We start from the raw sequence: 13,742 nt of genomic DNA on the forward strand, positions 1-13,742 counted from the left end.
TCAAACCATTAGCTACATGTATAGTTTCTTGTAACCCAATGCACATGCAAATCTACCCTTTAAACGTCTAGGTTTGCGCAAGTTTCCTGATCTTGTCACCTTCCATTGTAATCTCTAAGCATAAGTTAGCCTATGAATAGACTCACTTTTGCAGTATCGAGAGGGTATTTTGGTGGCAGAGCCGTCAGCACATGAGAAGAATGGGGGCCCATTCTGCTCACATGCTGGTGGCTGCGCTCAATTAACGGCTACTGACATAAATTTTATAATAACATCCTTCCAACCATCTTCTCTAAATTCTTTTTTCCTATGAGCAAAGTTGAGTAGACTAGCCTCTAGATCACATGTATCATGCTTTGTACTCTAGTTTTGCGGTAGGTACGGTGGCCTCATGGCTAGAGTGCTCGACTCCGGTTCGAGTGGTCCGGGTTCGGGTCCTGGCCAGGGACATTGTGTTGTGTTCTTGGGCATGACACCTTTTTTTTACTCTCACGGTGCCTCTCTCCACCCAAGTGTATTTATTGGTTCCCAGCGAAAATGCTGGGGGTAACACTGCGATGGACTAGCATACTCCTAGTCGCTTCATGCTATAGAAACCGGAGATAAGCGCCGGCCTGATGTGCCTTTCTAGGCTCGTAACAGAGACTTAATCTAGGGTAGTTTTGTCATATTTCATCCTCCATGAAGAAATTGTAGATAATATTATTTTATCCTATTTTGGAAACTAATAGAAAATAATGCCTCAAGAAACAAATGTATTAAATAAATGGGTATTTACACAGAGTGAGAAACACATCTACCAGTAAAGAGAAAATCACGTGCAAATTACATTGCGAAGAAAATGAGTAACGTATTAAAGAGAGCATGCCTTAATACCACAATTGGTGTAGAATTGAGGCATGTTTTCTAAATTTATCCTTAGTATTAAATAATGCCTCAAGGAAAAATGTATTAAATAAATGCGAATTTAAACAGATGCACATCTACCGGTAAATAGGAAATCACATGTAAATCACACTGCACAGAAAATGAGTTATGAATTTAAAGAGAGTATGCCTTAATGCTACAATTAAATTTTAAATTCATTCTTTCTCCTATTTTTTGGGAAATGATCCCAGGTCGCAAAGCCTAAGTATTGGTAATTTTTAAAAACAAGCTGTGCACATAGTTTGTCAAAGCCCAATGCACGTGGCAGTCCGGGTGACTCTTTAACTCTCTAGGTTTGATCTAGGTTTGATCAATTCCATTGCAATCTTTAAGCATAAACTATCATCATTATCATCATCATCATCAAACTAGCTTGTGAGCAGGCTCACTTTTGGAGTATCGAGAGAGTATTTTTGTGGCGGAATGCTTGAGAAGAATGGTGCCCCATTCTTCTCACATGGTGTTTGCTGCGCTCACAGGCTACTCATAAACTTTCTAACCATCCTCTCTGAATTTTTTTTCCCATGAACAAACTTAAGTTCGCTAGCCTAGCCTCTAGACCATTTGTATCAATATGCTCTCGAATCTAATTTTGTCATAGTTCATCTCCATGAAGACATTGCAGATATTACCATTTGCGTCTGTACTTGAAGCATGACGGATTTTGTGTGAAGTTTTACTTTTCAAACGTTAGCGGTTTGTCCGTCAACGTTTTTGGCGGCATACTAGCATGTTTTGTTCGCGCGTGCTCTCAAAGTTTTCAGGTTTTTCGTGAGGGCGTTTGGGTTTTGCTTGACCGCCCTTGTAGTGTTTTAATGGGTTAACTAAGTTCGACATCAAATTCTCCTTTCCCGCCACGATAGCTGCCCGGATGTACGAGTGTCAGTAGACCACGATCCCTCCTTTTCTCCGACTACAAACTCTTTTGCTTTTCTTTTTTTTGTAACATGAACGGCGAATCTTTGTAAATAACTTACGCACTGACCTAGACCAAAGTTCATTTAAAGGTTCAATGTCTGAAAACAGCGATTGAGAATAAAAAGCTCCGCAATAGACCGTATTCGTATTCTCAGTATTGGACTGGAACTAGCTCGCAATGGAGGCTAATGCGGGGGGATAAATTAAAATGTATTTGCATTTGAAAAGATTCCCCCGCATTAGCCTCCATTGCAAGCTAGTTCCAGTCCAATACTGAGAATACGAATATGGTCTATTTCGCTTAATACATCAATCTCAATAAAAGTCATGATTCTGGTAATCAAACATGCCAGTTTTCTAGGAGGCTATCTAATTCGTCCAGAACTACGCGGCGTGTTTGCAGGTGATCCACACGTTCCGGAGATGGAGTTTCATCAAGTGATCCTGATTCTGGTTTTGAATTACCTTCAATGTCAGTAATATCCGGGGGCTTAAACGTGTTGCAAATTTCGTTGGTATTGCGCTTTCTGAGGGGACTGCTGGACAACCTGGTAACCATAACGACCTGTAACTTTATATGGCTCGCTTTCATAAGATGGGGATAACTTGTTCTCCTTTTTCCTTTCCAGCAACACAGTGTCACCTACATTCACATTTCTGTCTTTAGCACAATTTTTTTAGTCGGCATAATCTTTGGCTAGCAGTTTCTTCGCCGCGTCTTGGTCTCTCACTTGTTGGTACACCATGGTATTCTGTTTTTCATCAACTTCCTTGAGCTCCGGTAGCTTGGTTCTCAACTTCCTGTTGAAAAACAGTTCCGCTGGCCTGACTCCAGTGCATGGTAGTGTAGTTGGTCGATCAGTAAGCAAATAAGAACTTGTTGAGCTCAGCACGCCAGTTCTTTTCTTCAGCTTGGAAACTCATATAGCCTTTAGAAGAGATCGACTTTCTCGCTCAACCTCCCCATTAGCCCTTGGCCCTTGGCCCTTGGTAGTGTGGTGGTGGACAATGCCCATTTTTTCTAAGCATTTCTTTATCTCCTCAGAAAAGAGGTTAGGGCCATTGTCACTTCTCAGACCAACCGGTACCCCATACCAAGCAAAATGATTGTCTAGACACTTGATGATTGTGGCACTTGTTGTAAAACGAATGACATCTACCTCCATCATCTAGAAAAATAAGCTACGGCCACTAACAAATATTCTCCTCCAGGCAAAGGACCAAGCATTTCATAGTGATTCTGGTAGTCTTGTGGGTCTAATTGGTAGGGGCGGGACATGTTTGGTAACCATTTGACATGCAAAGCATTCTCTAAAACGCTGCTTAGCTTGCTGGTCTATTCCGGGCCACTAGACTAACAATTCCCTGATGACCTTCATGAGCTAAATTAAGGACTCTCTGACGGAGAGTTCTCGGGATGACAATTCTTGTTCCCCGCAGCACGACTTGACCAACAAAAGTTAACTTATTTCGCACCATGCCGCACTCCAGGCTTCCTCAATTTCCTCTATTCTCTAGGCTACCGTTACCGCTCGAAGCCTTACGTTGCGCACGTACTCCTTGCGATGCTGGTATCTTGGTAAGCCGAGATAGTGCTTCAGCAATGTTTTCTCTGATGGGAATGTAATACACTTTGTACTTGTCACGCTCAATTCGGGCTAATGGTTTTGAGTGGTTGATGATCAGTCACTAAATCAAACTCAGGTAAACCATTCAGGTACAAATTAAATCTTTCCGCACAAGTAACAAAGCGTCTTTTTCGGTTTCACTATACCGACGTTCAGTGTCACTGAGGCTTCTACTGGCGTAACATACAGCACGACTCTGTCCCCCAACTTCCTGCACTAGGATAGCACAAAGTCACAGCACAAAGTCCTACTGGGCTTGCATCTGCTATGACCGTCGTGTGCGCAGTCTTGTCAAAGTAGGCCAGCATGGCTGCCTCTACTAATTCCTCTTTTAGCTGCTTAAATGCTTTCTTTGGTGTCTCTTTCCACTCAAACTTGGCCCCGTTTCTGGGGTAAGTGCTTTCACAGCGGGTTCAGCTATAGTTTCAAAGTCTGGAATAAACCTGGAGCTGAAGCCAACCAAGACTAGGAAACTTCTAACTTAATTCCGACGACGATGTAGGGCAGTTTGCCTCTTTCACTGATTGAACGTTTCTTTCGTGGAACCTATGCCATGTTTGCAGAGCAAAATTCTCATGAAAACCACTTTGCTCATTCTGAAGGTGCACCTCTCACATCTCAGGGTCTTGTAGCTTGGCTAATAGTTTGTGTAGATTTTGGTCGTGTCCTGAGGCTGTTTTCCCATGGACAATCAAATCATCTGGAATGCTCCTTCCACACCTGCAATTGCTTTCCAGATAACGTTTCTGACATTTCTCAGGTGCCGCATTCACCCCAAAACTCAACCTCTTATACCTGAACAGGTGTTCGTGGGTAATGAAGGGGGTTATGTTCCTTGAATCTTCATGCAACTCTATTTGTGATGAAAACCCCAGCGAACGTCTAATTTTAAGAACACAGTACTACCATTTAATTCTTCAAGCACTTCATCAACTGTAGGGACGGTTAGCCTTTCCTAAACAATTGCCTCGTTGGCACAGCGCATGTCGCCTTTGGGCTTTGGTGCTACAGCGACTGGACTTACCCACGTTGGTAGGGCCTTCAAATACCTCTATAATGTCCTCCTTTAACAGTTCCTTTATTTTGGCAGTTACTTTGTCGCAAAGTGCAAATGGGACTTCTCAACGTTTGGGCCACAGGAGGTACATTTGAATCGACATGTTACTTCAACTTGAAATCTTTTAGCTTAATCTCCAACTCCTTCAAATACTTTAGGATACTTTGCTTTGAGTTCACCGGCAATGTCATCTTGAAGAACATTGCAAATCTATAGCTGGGACTGCATTTGGTCCAACATGGAGGACTCCCAATGCTGTTGCTGTTGCATTTCCCAGAATGCACCGTCCATACTTAACAAGGATAAAATAGGTAGACACAGGAGAATTCCCAGTAGAAATATCCACCTTAAATTGGCCAATCACATCAACCCTCTTCCCTCCATAAGTAAACAATTCCTTGGAACGATGTTCAATCTTGCCCTTAAAACCTGACTCTGTTAACTTTTGGAAATCTTCGCCAATCAAATTGTTCAGCGACCCTGAACAATCAACACTTCTGTAACAATACCATCAATACTCACATCCATCGTTGGCTCACTTGTCCTTGACACCATGAAAACCTCCTCCTCTGTTTGCTCTGATACAACAAATGCAAATGTTTCATTGCTTTCATGAGACATAACAAAGCTAACTTCCTCTGAATATACTCCCACGTGATTTGTCAACACTTCTTCTTCTGTCACTGGCTCTCTTCAGGTGGCTCTCTTTACCGTTTTCTGGTGAAGAGCGATTATTCAATGCCTTTGCAACAGACTGCAAAATGACTGCATCTTGAACACTTATTGCATTTCCTTCCTTTTGCCAGGCAATACGAGAGAAAATACCCCTTCTTTCCACAACTGTAACACAACTTCCCGGCTTGGTCTTCCGTTCTTTGTGCCCTTTTGCGCACGCGTTGACATTTGCTCCACAGTTCATGAATGTTATTTGCTAACGAGCCGCTTCTGACGCTCTTGGTTTCTCCAAAACTTCATTTAAGTGACATTTTTCGTTTCCAACAATTTTATCTTCAGCTCCATGTCGGTTAGCTTTTCGATCAACCGGTCCCTCAAATTATGGTCTAAGGAAGTGCCAAAATTTGCAATGTCGAGCCTGCTGACAAAGACGAACCAGACATTTATCCACGGCTCTCCTTCGCGTCGCTCGAAAGGTATATTTTCTTCAGCACGGAAATGATGATCTAGTTTCCTAATGCACACAGCATATGGATGTTGGTTGCCTTCTGGGTTAGGGTCTGTGATATCTTCAAAAATATCCTGGACTTCCATGCCTGCGAAGTGCAGAAGTTGTGAAGTTTTCTTTCGCGGCGTAATAATGGAATGCCTGTTTCCACTTTCACCATTTCTGGGCGGCTTGAGATGATGATCCCGATAGATCAAGCGGCTGTAAAGCCCTCTCTGACATTTTGTCTCGTCCTCGTCGCCAATGTAGTGTTTTAATGGGTTAACTCCCACGCAAAGTTTGCCATCAAATCCTCCTTTATTATTCTCCTTTCCCACCACTATACGTTCCCGGATGTACTAGTGCCAGTGTACCACAGCCCTAATAACATTTATGAAGACAAAAAACTTCAAAGTTAACAAGTTTGGAAGGAGGTTAATTACTGTCCAGGAGTCGCTTTAGATCAAGATTTCAAATGCTCCTTGAAACACGGAAGAGAGTGTTGGCCGAATACCCTAGACGGAGAAATATTTCCTCCTCGATCTTTCTAGCTTCAGCTGTAGTTTCAGTTCGGTTTATGTGTTTTTTCTCGTAACCGCTGAATCACGTATCTCTTCTGTTCTAATCTTTCTTCGCTTCTCAGTAATGATGTACCTTTCAAGTGGGATTTCTTCATCGCATGAATTAGTCTTTTCTTCAGTCTTTCTAGAATCTTGCTCATCATTATCCAAGTTGCAAAGAAAGTAACTTTTCAGATAAGCCGGGTTGGGACGATCTGTAGCGGGTTTGGTTTTCACTCTGGGTGACGATCCTTCAAACAATTGTAGCTTTAATCAAGAGATATCAAATTCCTTTGATACGTTTTGAAGAAGAAACGGCAATTCTGAGGCACGAGGGATTGCCATTCAACACGACATGCTCACCTTCGTCATTTTGGTAAAGTATATCAAAATCCAAATATCGTGTCTTTGAAAACTCACGGGAGATAGATGTTGTCAATTTCAAGAAATACCACCTACGTTTTATTGGGTAAAAGTGACACATAACCGGACAGTAAAATTCGCGCAAAATTCGTCACACTTCAAAGATGGCAGTATTATATGATCTCATTTTGGAAATTAACAGTAAAATATCATGACTCAAGAACAAAAGTGTTTTAAGTAAATGGGTATTTAAAGTGCCTACGAAGTAAAAAATATATTTCGCTCTCTTTAAAGACGTTTCAAAATGATGAAGAATGGTGTTTTCTGTTTTGGAATATCTTTTCTCGTTCCAGAGATATTCAAGTTTTTGTTCAAAAATTGATGATGTCAAAAAATGTACACATGACTGCAATAAATCACAAAATGGAGAATATCTCCGAAAATATTGGATGGGTGTTGTACAAACTTGGCAGAGGTAATCTACGTCAAGTAAGGCACATAATGATACCCTCTATGCTGTTGCCATGGCAACCATTTTTGCTGCTGGGCCTATTTAACGCAGGATTCATTTTGTTGTTTATTGTCGTAATGAGACATGTTAACTCTCGGTAAGCTTATACAGAGATGTAAAGTGTTATGGGCAGCACATGCGTTTCATTACAGGACTAGCAACGAGACAGTTGCCATGGCAAAATGTTAATGGGTGTCAGTTTGAACAACACGCATGCAATATTTTCGGAGACATTCTCAATTTTAGAATTTATTACAGGCATGTGTACAGTTATGACGTCATCAATTTTGAACAAAAACTTGCTTATCTCAAAAACGAGAGAAGATATTCCAATACCGAAAACACCATTCTTCATCATTTTCAAAGGTCTTTAAAATGAGCAAAATATTTATTTTACTTCTTGGGCACTTTAATAGGCATATGCACATCTACCTGTAAATTACATTTGTATCAATAATCTCGGAAGAAAATGAGTAATGAATTCAGAGAGTATGCCTTAATGCAACATTTATTGTATAATTAAGGCGTTCTTTCTAAATTCATCCTTTCTCCTTATTTATGGCATGATCATTTGAGTAAATGATCCCAACTCTCATAATCCTAAGTAGTGGGAATTCTTCAAAGCATTAGACAAGTGTATAGTTTCTTGTTACCCAATTCATACCCAAGTCCACCCTTTAAACGTCTAGGTTTGCACCAGTTTCCTGATCTTGTCACTTTCCATTGCAATCTTTAAGCATAAATTAGCCTGTGTCAGTAGGCACACTTTTGTAGTGTCAAGAGAGTATTTTGGCGGTGGAGCTGCCAGCTCGTGAGAAAAATTGAGCCCCATTCTTCTCACATGCTGGCGGCTGTGCTCACAGGCTACCAATAAATTTTATAATAATATTCTTCCAACATTTTCTCTAAATTCCTTTTTCCTATGAACAAAGTTGACTGGACTGGCCTCTAGATCATTTGTATTTGTGCTTTCTAATCTAATTTTGTCATATTTCATCCTCCTTGAAGAAATTGCAGATATTATTATTTGATTCTATTTTGGAAAGTATGTAAATCACATTTCAAAGAAAATGAGAAATGAATTTAGAAGGTATGCCTAATGCTACAATTGATGTTAGTGTTGAGGCGTTCTTTCTAAATTCATCCTTTCTCCTATTATGGCATAATCATTTAGGGAAATGACCCCACTTTGCACAATGCTAAGTATTGAATTAATAACTTTATTTATGTGCAAGGCTGCTGCCTAAGAAAATTTTAAAGGGGCCCTCAGAGCTAAACGCTGAGAACTTAGGAGCCCAACATATGAAGTCAAAGGTGTTGCTGTGAAAAATTAAGGAGCCCAGAGCTATTCTTTGGGAGCCCCAGGTTACCGGGCTCCTGTTAGGCAACAGCCTTGATTGTCATCAAGGGTTTAGTATTGCTGGTAATTGGGGATACCTAAAACAAGTTACAATCATCAAGACTATGTGTTAAAGTAATAGCTGTTTACAAGATAAAAAGCCTATCCATCAGAATAAAACTACAGACTGAATTGATTAAAACTAAGAATAATAGCTAAAAATAGTCAAGTTGAACACACATAACATTTGCACCCACTGCCGTCATCAATTAAAATACTTAAATCCTTGTTTCTAATGTAATTTTTGTAAGTTTTGAAACCAACTGATTTAACGTGATTGGGTATCCTGGCTCAATCGTGGACCCAAGTACGTCACTGAATGTTTGCCATTAAGTCACTGTGTTAAATCTTGGTAAGATAAAGTCTGCGTTTCTCAGATTAGTGTTGCTTTGTTGTTTTTTAAAAAGATTGGTAACATATAGTGGGCGTAATTTAACTTTGAACATTAAAATGGCTATATCCTGGGCCCGGTTGTTCTAAAGCCGATTAACGCAATCCCAGATTAAAAATTAACCAAGGAGTTTATTTATCTTCTTCTAAATGCTTTTCAACGCTGATATTTGGCAAAACTTTACATTAGAAGAAGTCAATCTTGAAAAACAAAAGTAAACGAAAGAAACTTTCACCAAAAAGTTGAAAACATGAAACAAAAGTTTACACTAATCCTGGATTAAGTTAATCAGCTTTTGAACAACCGGGCCCTGGAGTCTTCGGTTGAACAATGTTGGTAGACTAACGGCAGCCAGCAGTTGCTCGTAACTTAAAACCTTGTTTAATGTTACGGTAGATAGCCCCAAGAGCCCTTTCTTGGATCCTCTCTATCTTACGTGTATCAGAAGCTTTAATGAAATGCCATTCAACAGAGAAGTACATGAAAGTTAAATGTAGTAAAATTGCTGTCCGATATAGCTGAAGTTTAACTTTCTCTGGAATGAGATTTCTTAGGCGCATCATAACACCTACAAGTCTCCCTGCTTTGATCGCAATTTATTTAACATGTTTTGTAAAATTCAGTTTATCATCAATAATTATACCCAGGAGTTTCGTAAGATTAGTAGGCTCTATTGGTGTAGTATCATCAAGTGTAATTGTGATAGTTTCCTGATCTAATTCCACCTTCCTTTGCCATCTTTAAACATAAACTAGTGTGTGAGCAGGCTCACTTTTGTAATATCAAGACACTATTTTGGCGGTGCAGCCTGAAAAGAGAAGGGCCCTATTCTTCTTACATGCTGGTGGTTGCACTCACAGGCTTAGTCTAACCTTTAGATTTTTTTAATGTTATCCCTCCAAACATCTTAATTTTTTTTGCTATGTCATAAGTTCACTTCTGAGACTAGCCTGTAAATCATGTGTTCTATTCTTTCTAATCTAATTTGTCATATTTCATCCCCCACGTTGAAAATATAAATAATATTTTCGATTCTATTTTGGAAATTAATAGTAAATAATGCCTCCAGAAAAAAAAAGTATTAAATTAATGGGTATTTACACAGACACACATATCTAACAGTAAATAGAAAATCATGTGAAAATTCCATTTCGAAGAAAGTGAGTAATGAATTTAGAGATTATGCCTTAATGCTACAATTATTATTGTAGTATTGAGTCGTGTTTTCTAAATTCATCCTTAATATTAAGGGTACGTTCAATTGACCCTATTTCCGGAATAAGAATTCGTGGAATGATGATTTAAAACGGTTTGTCTGGCGTTTTGAAGCAACAAGGATAATAAAGATATGTATAAAATAGTATGTTAGCAGGTGACTGTATGGCAATTTTAATGTGAATCTCCGTAATAACGAAGGATTTCTAACTTCTATTCCGTGTATTCCTATTCCGGAATACGGTCAATCAAACGCACCTAAATAATGCCTCAAGAAAAAAAAAACGTATTAGTTATAAATAAATGGGTATTTCTACCAGTAAATGGGAAATCACATGCAATTTAGAGAGTATGCCTTTATGCCACAATCGTTGTAGTATTGAGTCGTTCTTTCTAAATTAATCCTTTCTCCTAATTTATGGCATAATCTTTTGGGGAAATGATCCTACTTCACAAAAGCCTAAGTATTGGTAATTCTTCAAAACAAGCTATACGATTAGTTTAGTGCACCCTTTAAACTTCTATGTTTGCCCGAGTTTCCTAATCTAATGTCACCTTCCTTTGCAATCTTTAAACATAAACTAGTGTGCGAGCAGGCTCACTTTTGAAGTATCAAGAAAATATTTTGTCGGGGAAGCGTGAGAAGAAAAGGGTCCATTCTTCTCGTATGCTGGTGGTTGCGCTCATAGACAACTTGTGAATTTGATAATAATATCCCTCCAACCATCTTCTCTAAATTCTTTTTTCCTATGAACATATTTCACTAGACTAGCCTCTATATCATCTTTATTTATGCTTTTTGGGAACAAATAAAGGTCACATTTTTTCTTTCTTTGTCAAATTCTTGTTTGTGTACTGATATATAACATATGACTAACTTTATAATTATACCACGTTTCAGGCAGGATGTGTTACCATGTGGAATCTTTCTTTGCCACTTTTACAAGCGAACTTGAGACACCATGTCCGTAAACCACTCACCCTTGCTGCACAAGCCTTAGAAGACGTTGACAGGTAATGAATTAACATTCATTGTAGGCAAGGAGCAATCAGTAGCACTTGAAAGACATAAAAGAGTTTTTTAATTGTGGTTGAAGGCCCACATTTAAAGAATTGGACTTTTTGTATCATGGTTCATTGCACAGATTCTCCATTATTATTTTTGTCTTTTCGTTGGCTTATTTATTTAATATCTCATATTTTAGAATTTTGTTTTCTCTTCTCCACTTATGTCCAGAAATGACCCTTATTAGATGCACATCCAATTTTGAGACCCAACATGAATTCCCCTTTAGAGCGGTTTTCAATTGAGTGTCGAAAGTAATTAGCGAATTGCATTGGCTTTGCATTACTTCACTCAGTGATTGGTTTAAAGTTTTGGCGCCATTTTTTCAACCAATCAGAAGTGAAACCAAAACCAATCTTGGCTCGCGCGTGCACATTTTCTCGCGCTTTGTGTCGGCTACGTGTAATTACTTCGAGTTTTGATTGGTTTACTGGATTGTCTCCGTCCTTTTTGATTGGCCAAAGTAATTACTTTGGTTTTGGTTTTACGACACTCATTTGAAAACCCCTCTAAGTCAAAGCATTTGCTACCTATTTCCAACAATAAGGAAAGGGTAAAGGTTAGAGTTGCTTTTAGCTTAGGATAAATGCAGCTGTTTATTTTCTTTTGAAGAGCAGCATTTGGGGGACACTTTGTTTGTATTCTGAGACACGCGTGATGTTCAAGTTGGGGACAAGATCAAGAGGACACTTTGTGCCACTTTTAATTATTTAAATCCGCATGCATCTAATTGGAGGCATTTCCGGACATATCCAAAAACAACAGTTTCTGGGTTTTATTATATCTGTTGCAGTTTGTGGTTTTTCCCATAATATTTAGCAAAATCAAAGCGGTTTATCGATTTTTGAACGATTTTTTAGTACGGTGTTGCGGTTTGTGAAAGACCCTTTTCACCCCTCCTCCCTCACAAACCAGTAACTTTATTTAACGTCGGTAATTCCTTAACCCTCTAGAGGGTATTCTCCCAAGAAGCCGACGGTCGAAGGGTATTTAAACCGACTTAAGCGACACTGAAAGGAAAGAAGTCGAAACAAGGTTGTGAGATCCGGGGCATGTGAGCTTAACGCAAGTATAGCTGCGTTTTAAGTCATGCATTACATGACCTAGAAATGCCATTGATAAGTCACTGACTCAGGGACTGGAATTTGGGGAAAGCAAAGGATTATAGTCTTAAAAAGTCACTAGTAATGTTGTGATCTGTTGCCATTGTGGCTGAATTGGGCCCTCCTCGTTTATAGACAGTTTGACATGTAGCATAACGTTTTTCTAAATTTTTTACCCAAAGTTGAAAAGAAGGTGATTAATTGAAAAAATCTTAATTATCGTCGTTTGTCAGTTGGGTCGGCATGTGCATCCTTTAAATAATATACATGTCTTTCGTTTATAATCTACATTGTTAACCTCAATGTTCTGTATTTGGAATTCAATTTTAATAATTGAATTTGGATGCTTACAAAAGTTGTGACTTGTTCTCAACTGAAAAGATGCAAAATCCAAACCGATTGTTACATGATCATTTTACCTTGCTTTAAGCAAATTATACTGAATTGCTTTGGTTGATTCATGCTTTTTTATGTGATTGTAAGTCAAACTACATGTATTACCTTTCTTTTTTCGGTCACTCAGTTAAACACCGCTCTAATGTTTTCAGTCTGTTAGTTTTGTTGCGCTGCCAAATGCATGCAGAGCTCGCCAAGTGTGAAGAAGCAGAAGATCAACTGGAATATGCTGTCACTCATCTGAGAAAGGCGCTAGAGTTGGATGACTCTGGAATATACTATGACAGACTACAAACTGCTCTAACTAGACTCCAGTTGAGGGCAACGTTGTACAAGACTCCTGAGAGACCAGAGGACTTGGCCGCTATGATAATTGAACAGGTATAGATAAGACTGTGTCAACGATTTTAGCATTATAAACTCACTTAATGGCAAAGTTTAAATTTTAGTGAAGGTTCCTGCACATGGCAAAAATCCCGACTTCTGGCTGTAGTTTTTTATGTTGTCTCATTTACTCAGTACCCCTTCCAGATGATTCAGCCATTTCATCCACATGCCGACAGAGATAAACTATTACGGTGGGGAATTTATTTCCTAATGTTCACGAATGGTGTGTAGCAAGAAAAAGTGTGGAGTGTTGAATTTTAGGTTTTTTGATTTCAGTGGATTAAATATTGGGGTGACGTGATAGCTTAAGTTGGTTGGCAATAGGCAAAGACAAAGTTTCAGACAGGATCCATAACACAGCTCCAAGGCTCTACCATTGAGTTAAAAGAACTCTTGGGAGGCCGGCCAAGGGTTGCTCAAAGCATGTTTAGCACTAACCAGCATTAAATACCACGGAAACCTACAGGTTTTGATATCTCTTAACCAACGGTTAGTGCTAACCAAGCCTCAAGCCACCGTAGCTTATCTATGTTCTTCTAGACAGTGTACGATTGCTCTTCAGGCTTGACAATGTCATGCGCCTCATTTGTGTAAATGCACATTGTTTTGTGGTATTTGATGCAATACACCTGTGCGAAAAGGGAGAGAGTTGGCACAGG

At 39.2% G+C, this 13,742-nt stretch overlaps 1 protein-coding gene across 1 annotated transcript in view; it reads left to right on the forward strand.

The window, feature by feature from the left end:
* The window catches only part of LOC138040949 (cilia- and flagella-associated protein 46-like), a 123,180-nt gene that overhangs the window by 33,510 nt on the left and 75,928 nt on the right, over nt 1-13,742 (forward strand). The window contains exons 11-12 of the mRNA XM_068886682.1: nt 11,033-11,145; nt 12,849-13,077. Of these exons, the coding sequence (XP_068742783.1) occupies nt 11,033-11,145; nt 12,849-13,077 (342 nt within the window). The remainder of the gene's footprint in view (nt 1-11,032; nt 11,146-12,848; nt 13,078-13,742) is intronic.

The sequence above is a fragment of the Montipora capricornis genome, chromosome 3 (genome assembly GCF_036669925.1).
Source record: "Montipora capricornis isolate CH-2021 chromosome 3, ASM3666992v2, whole genome shotgun sequence".
Classification (NCBI taxonomy): Eukaryota; Metazoa; Cnidaria; class Anthozoa; order Scleractinia; family Acroporidae; genus Montipora; species Montipora capricornis.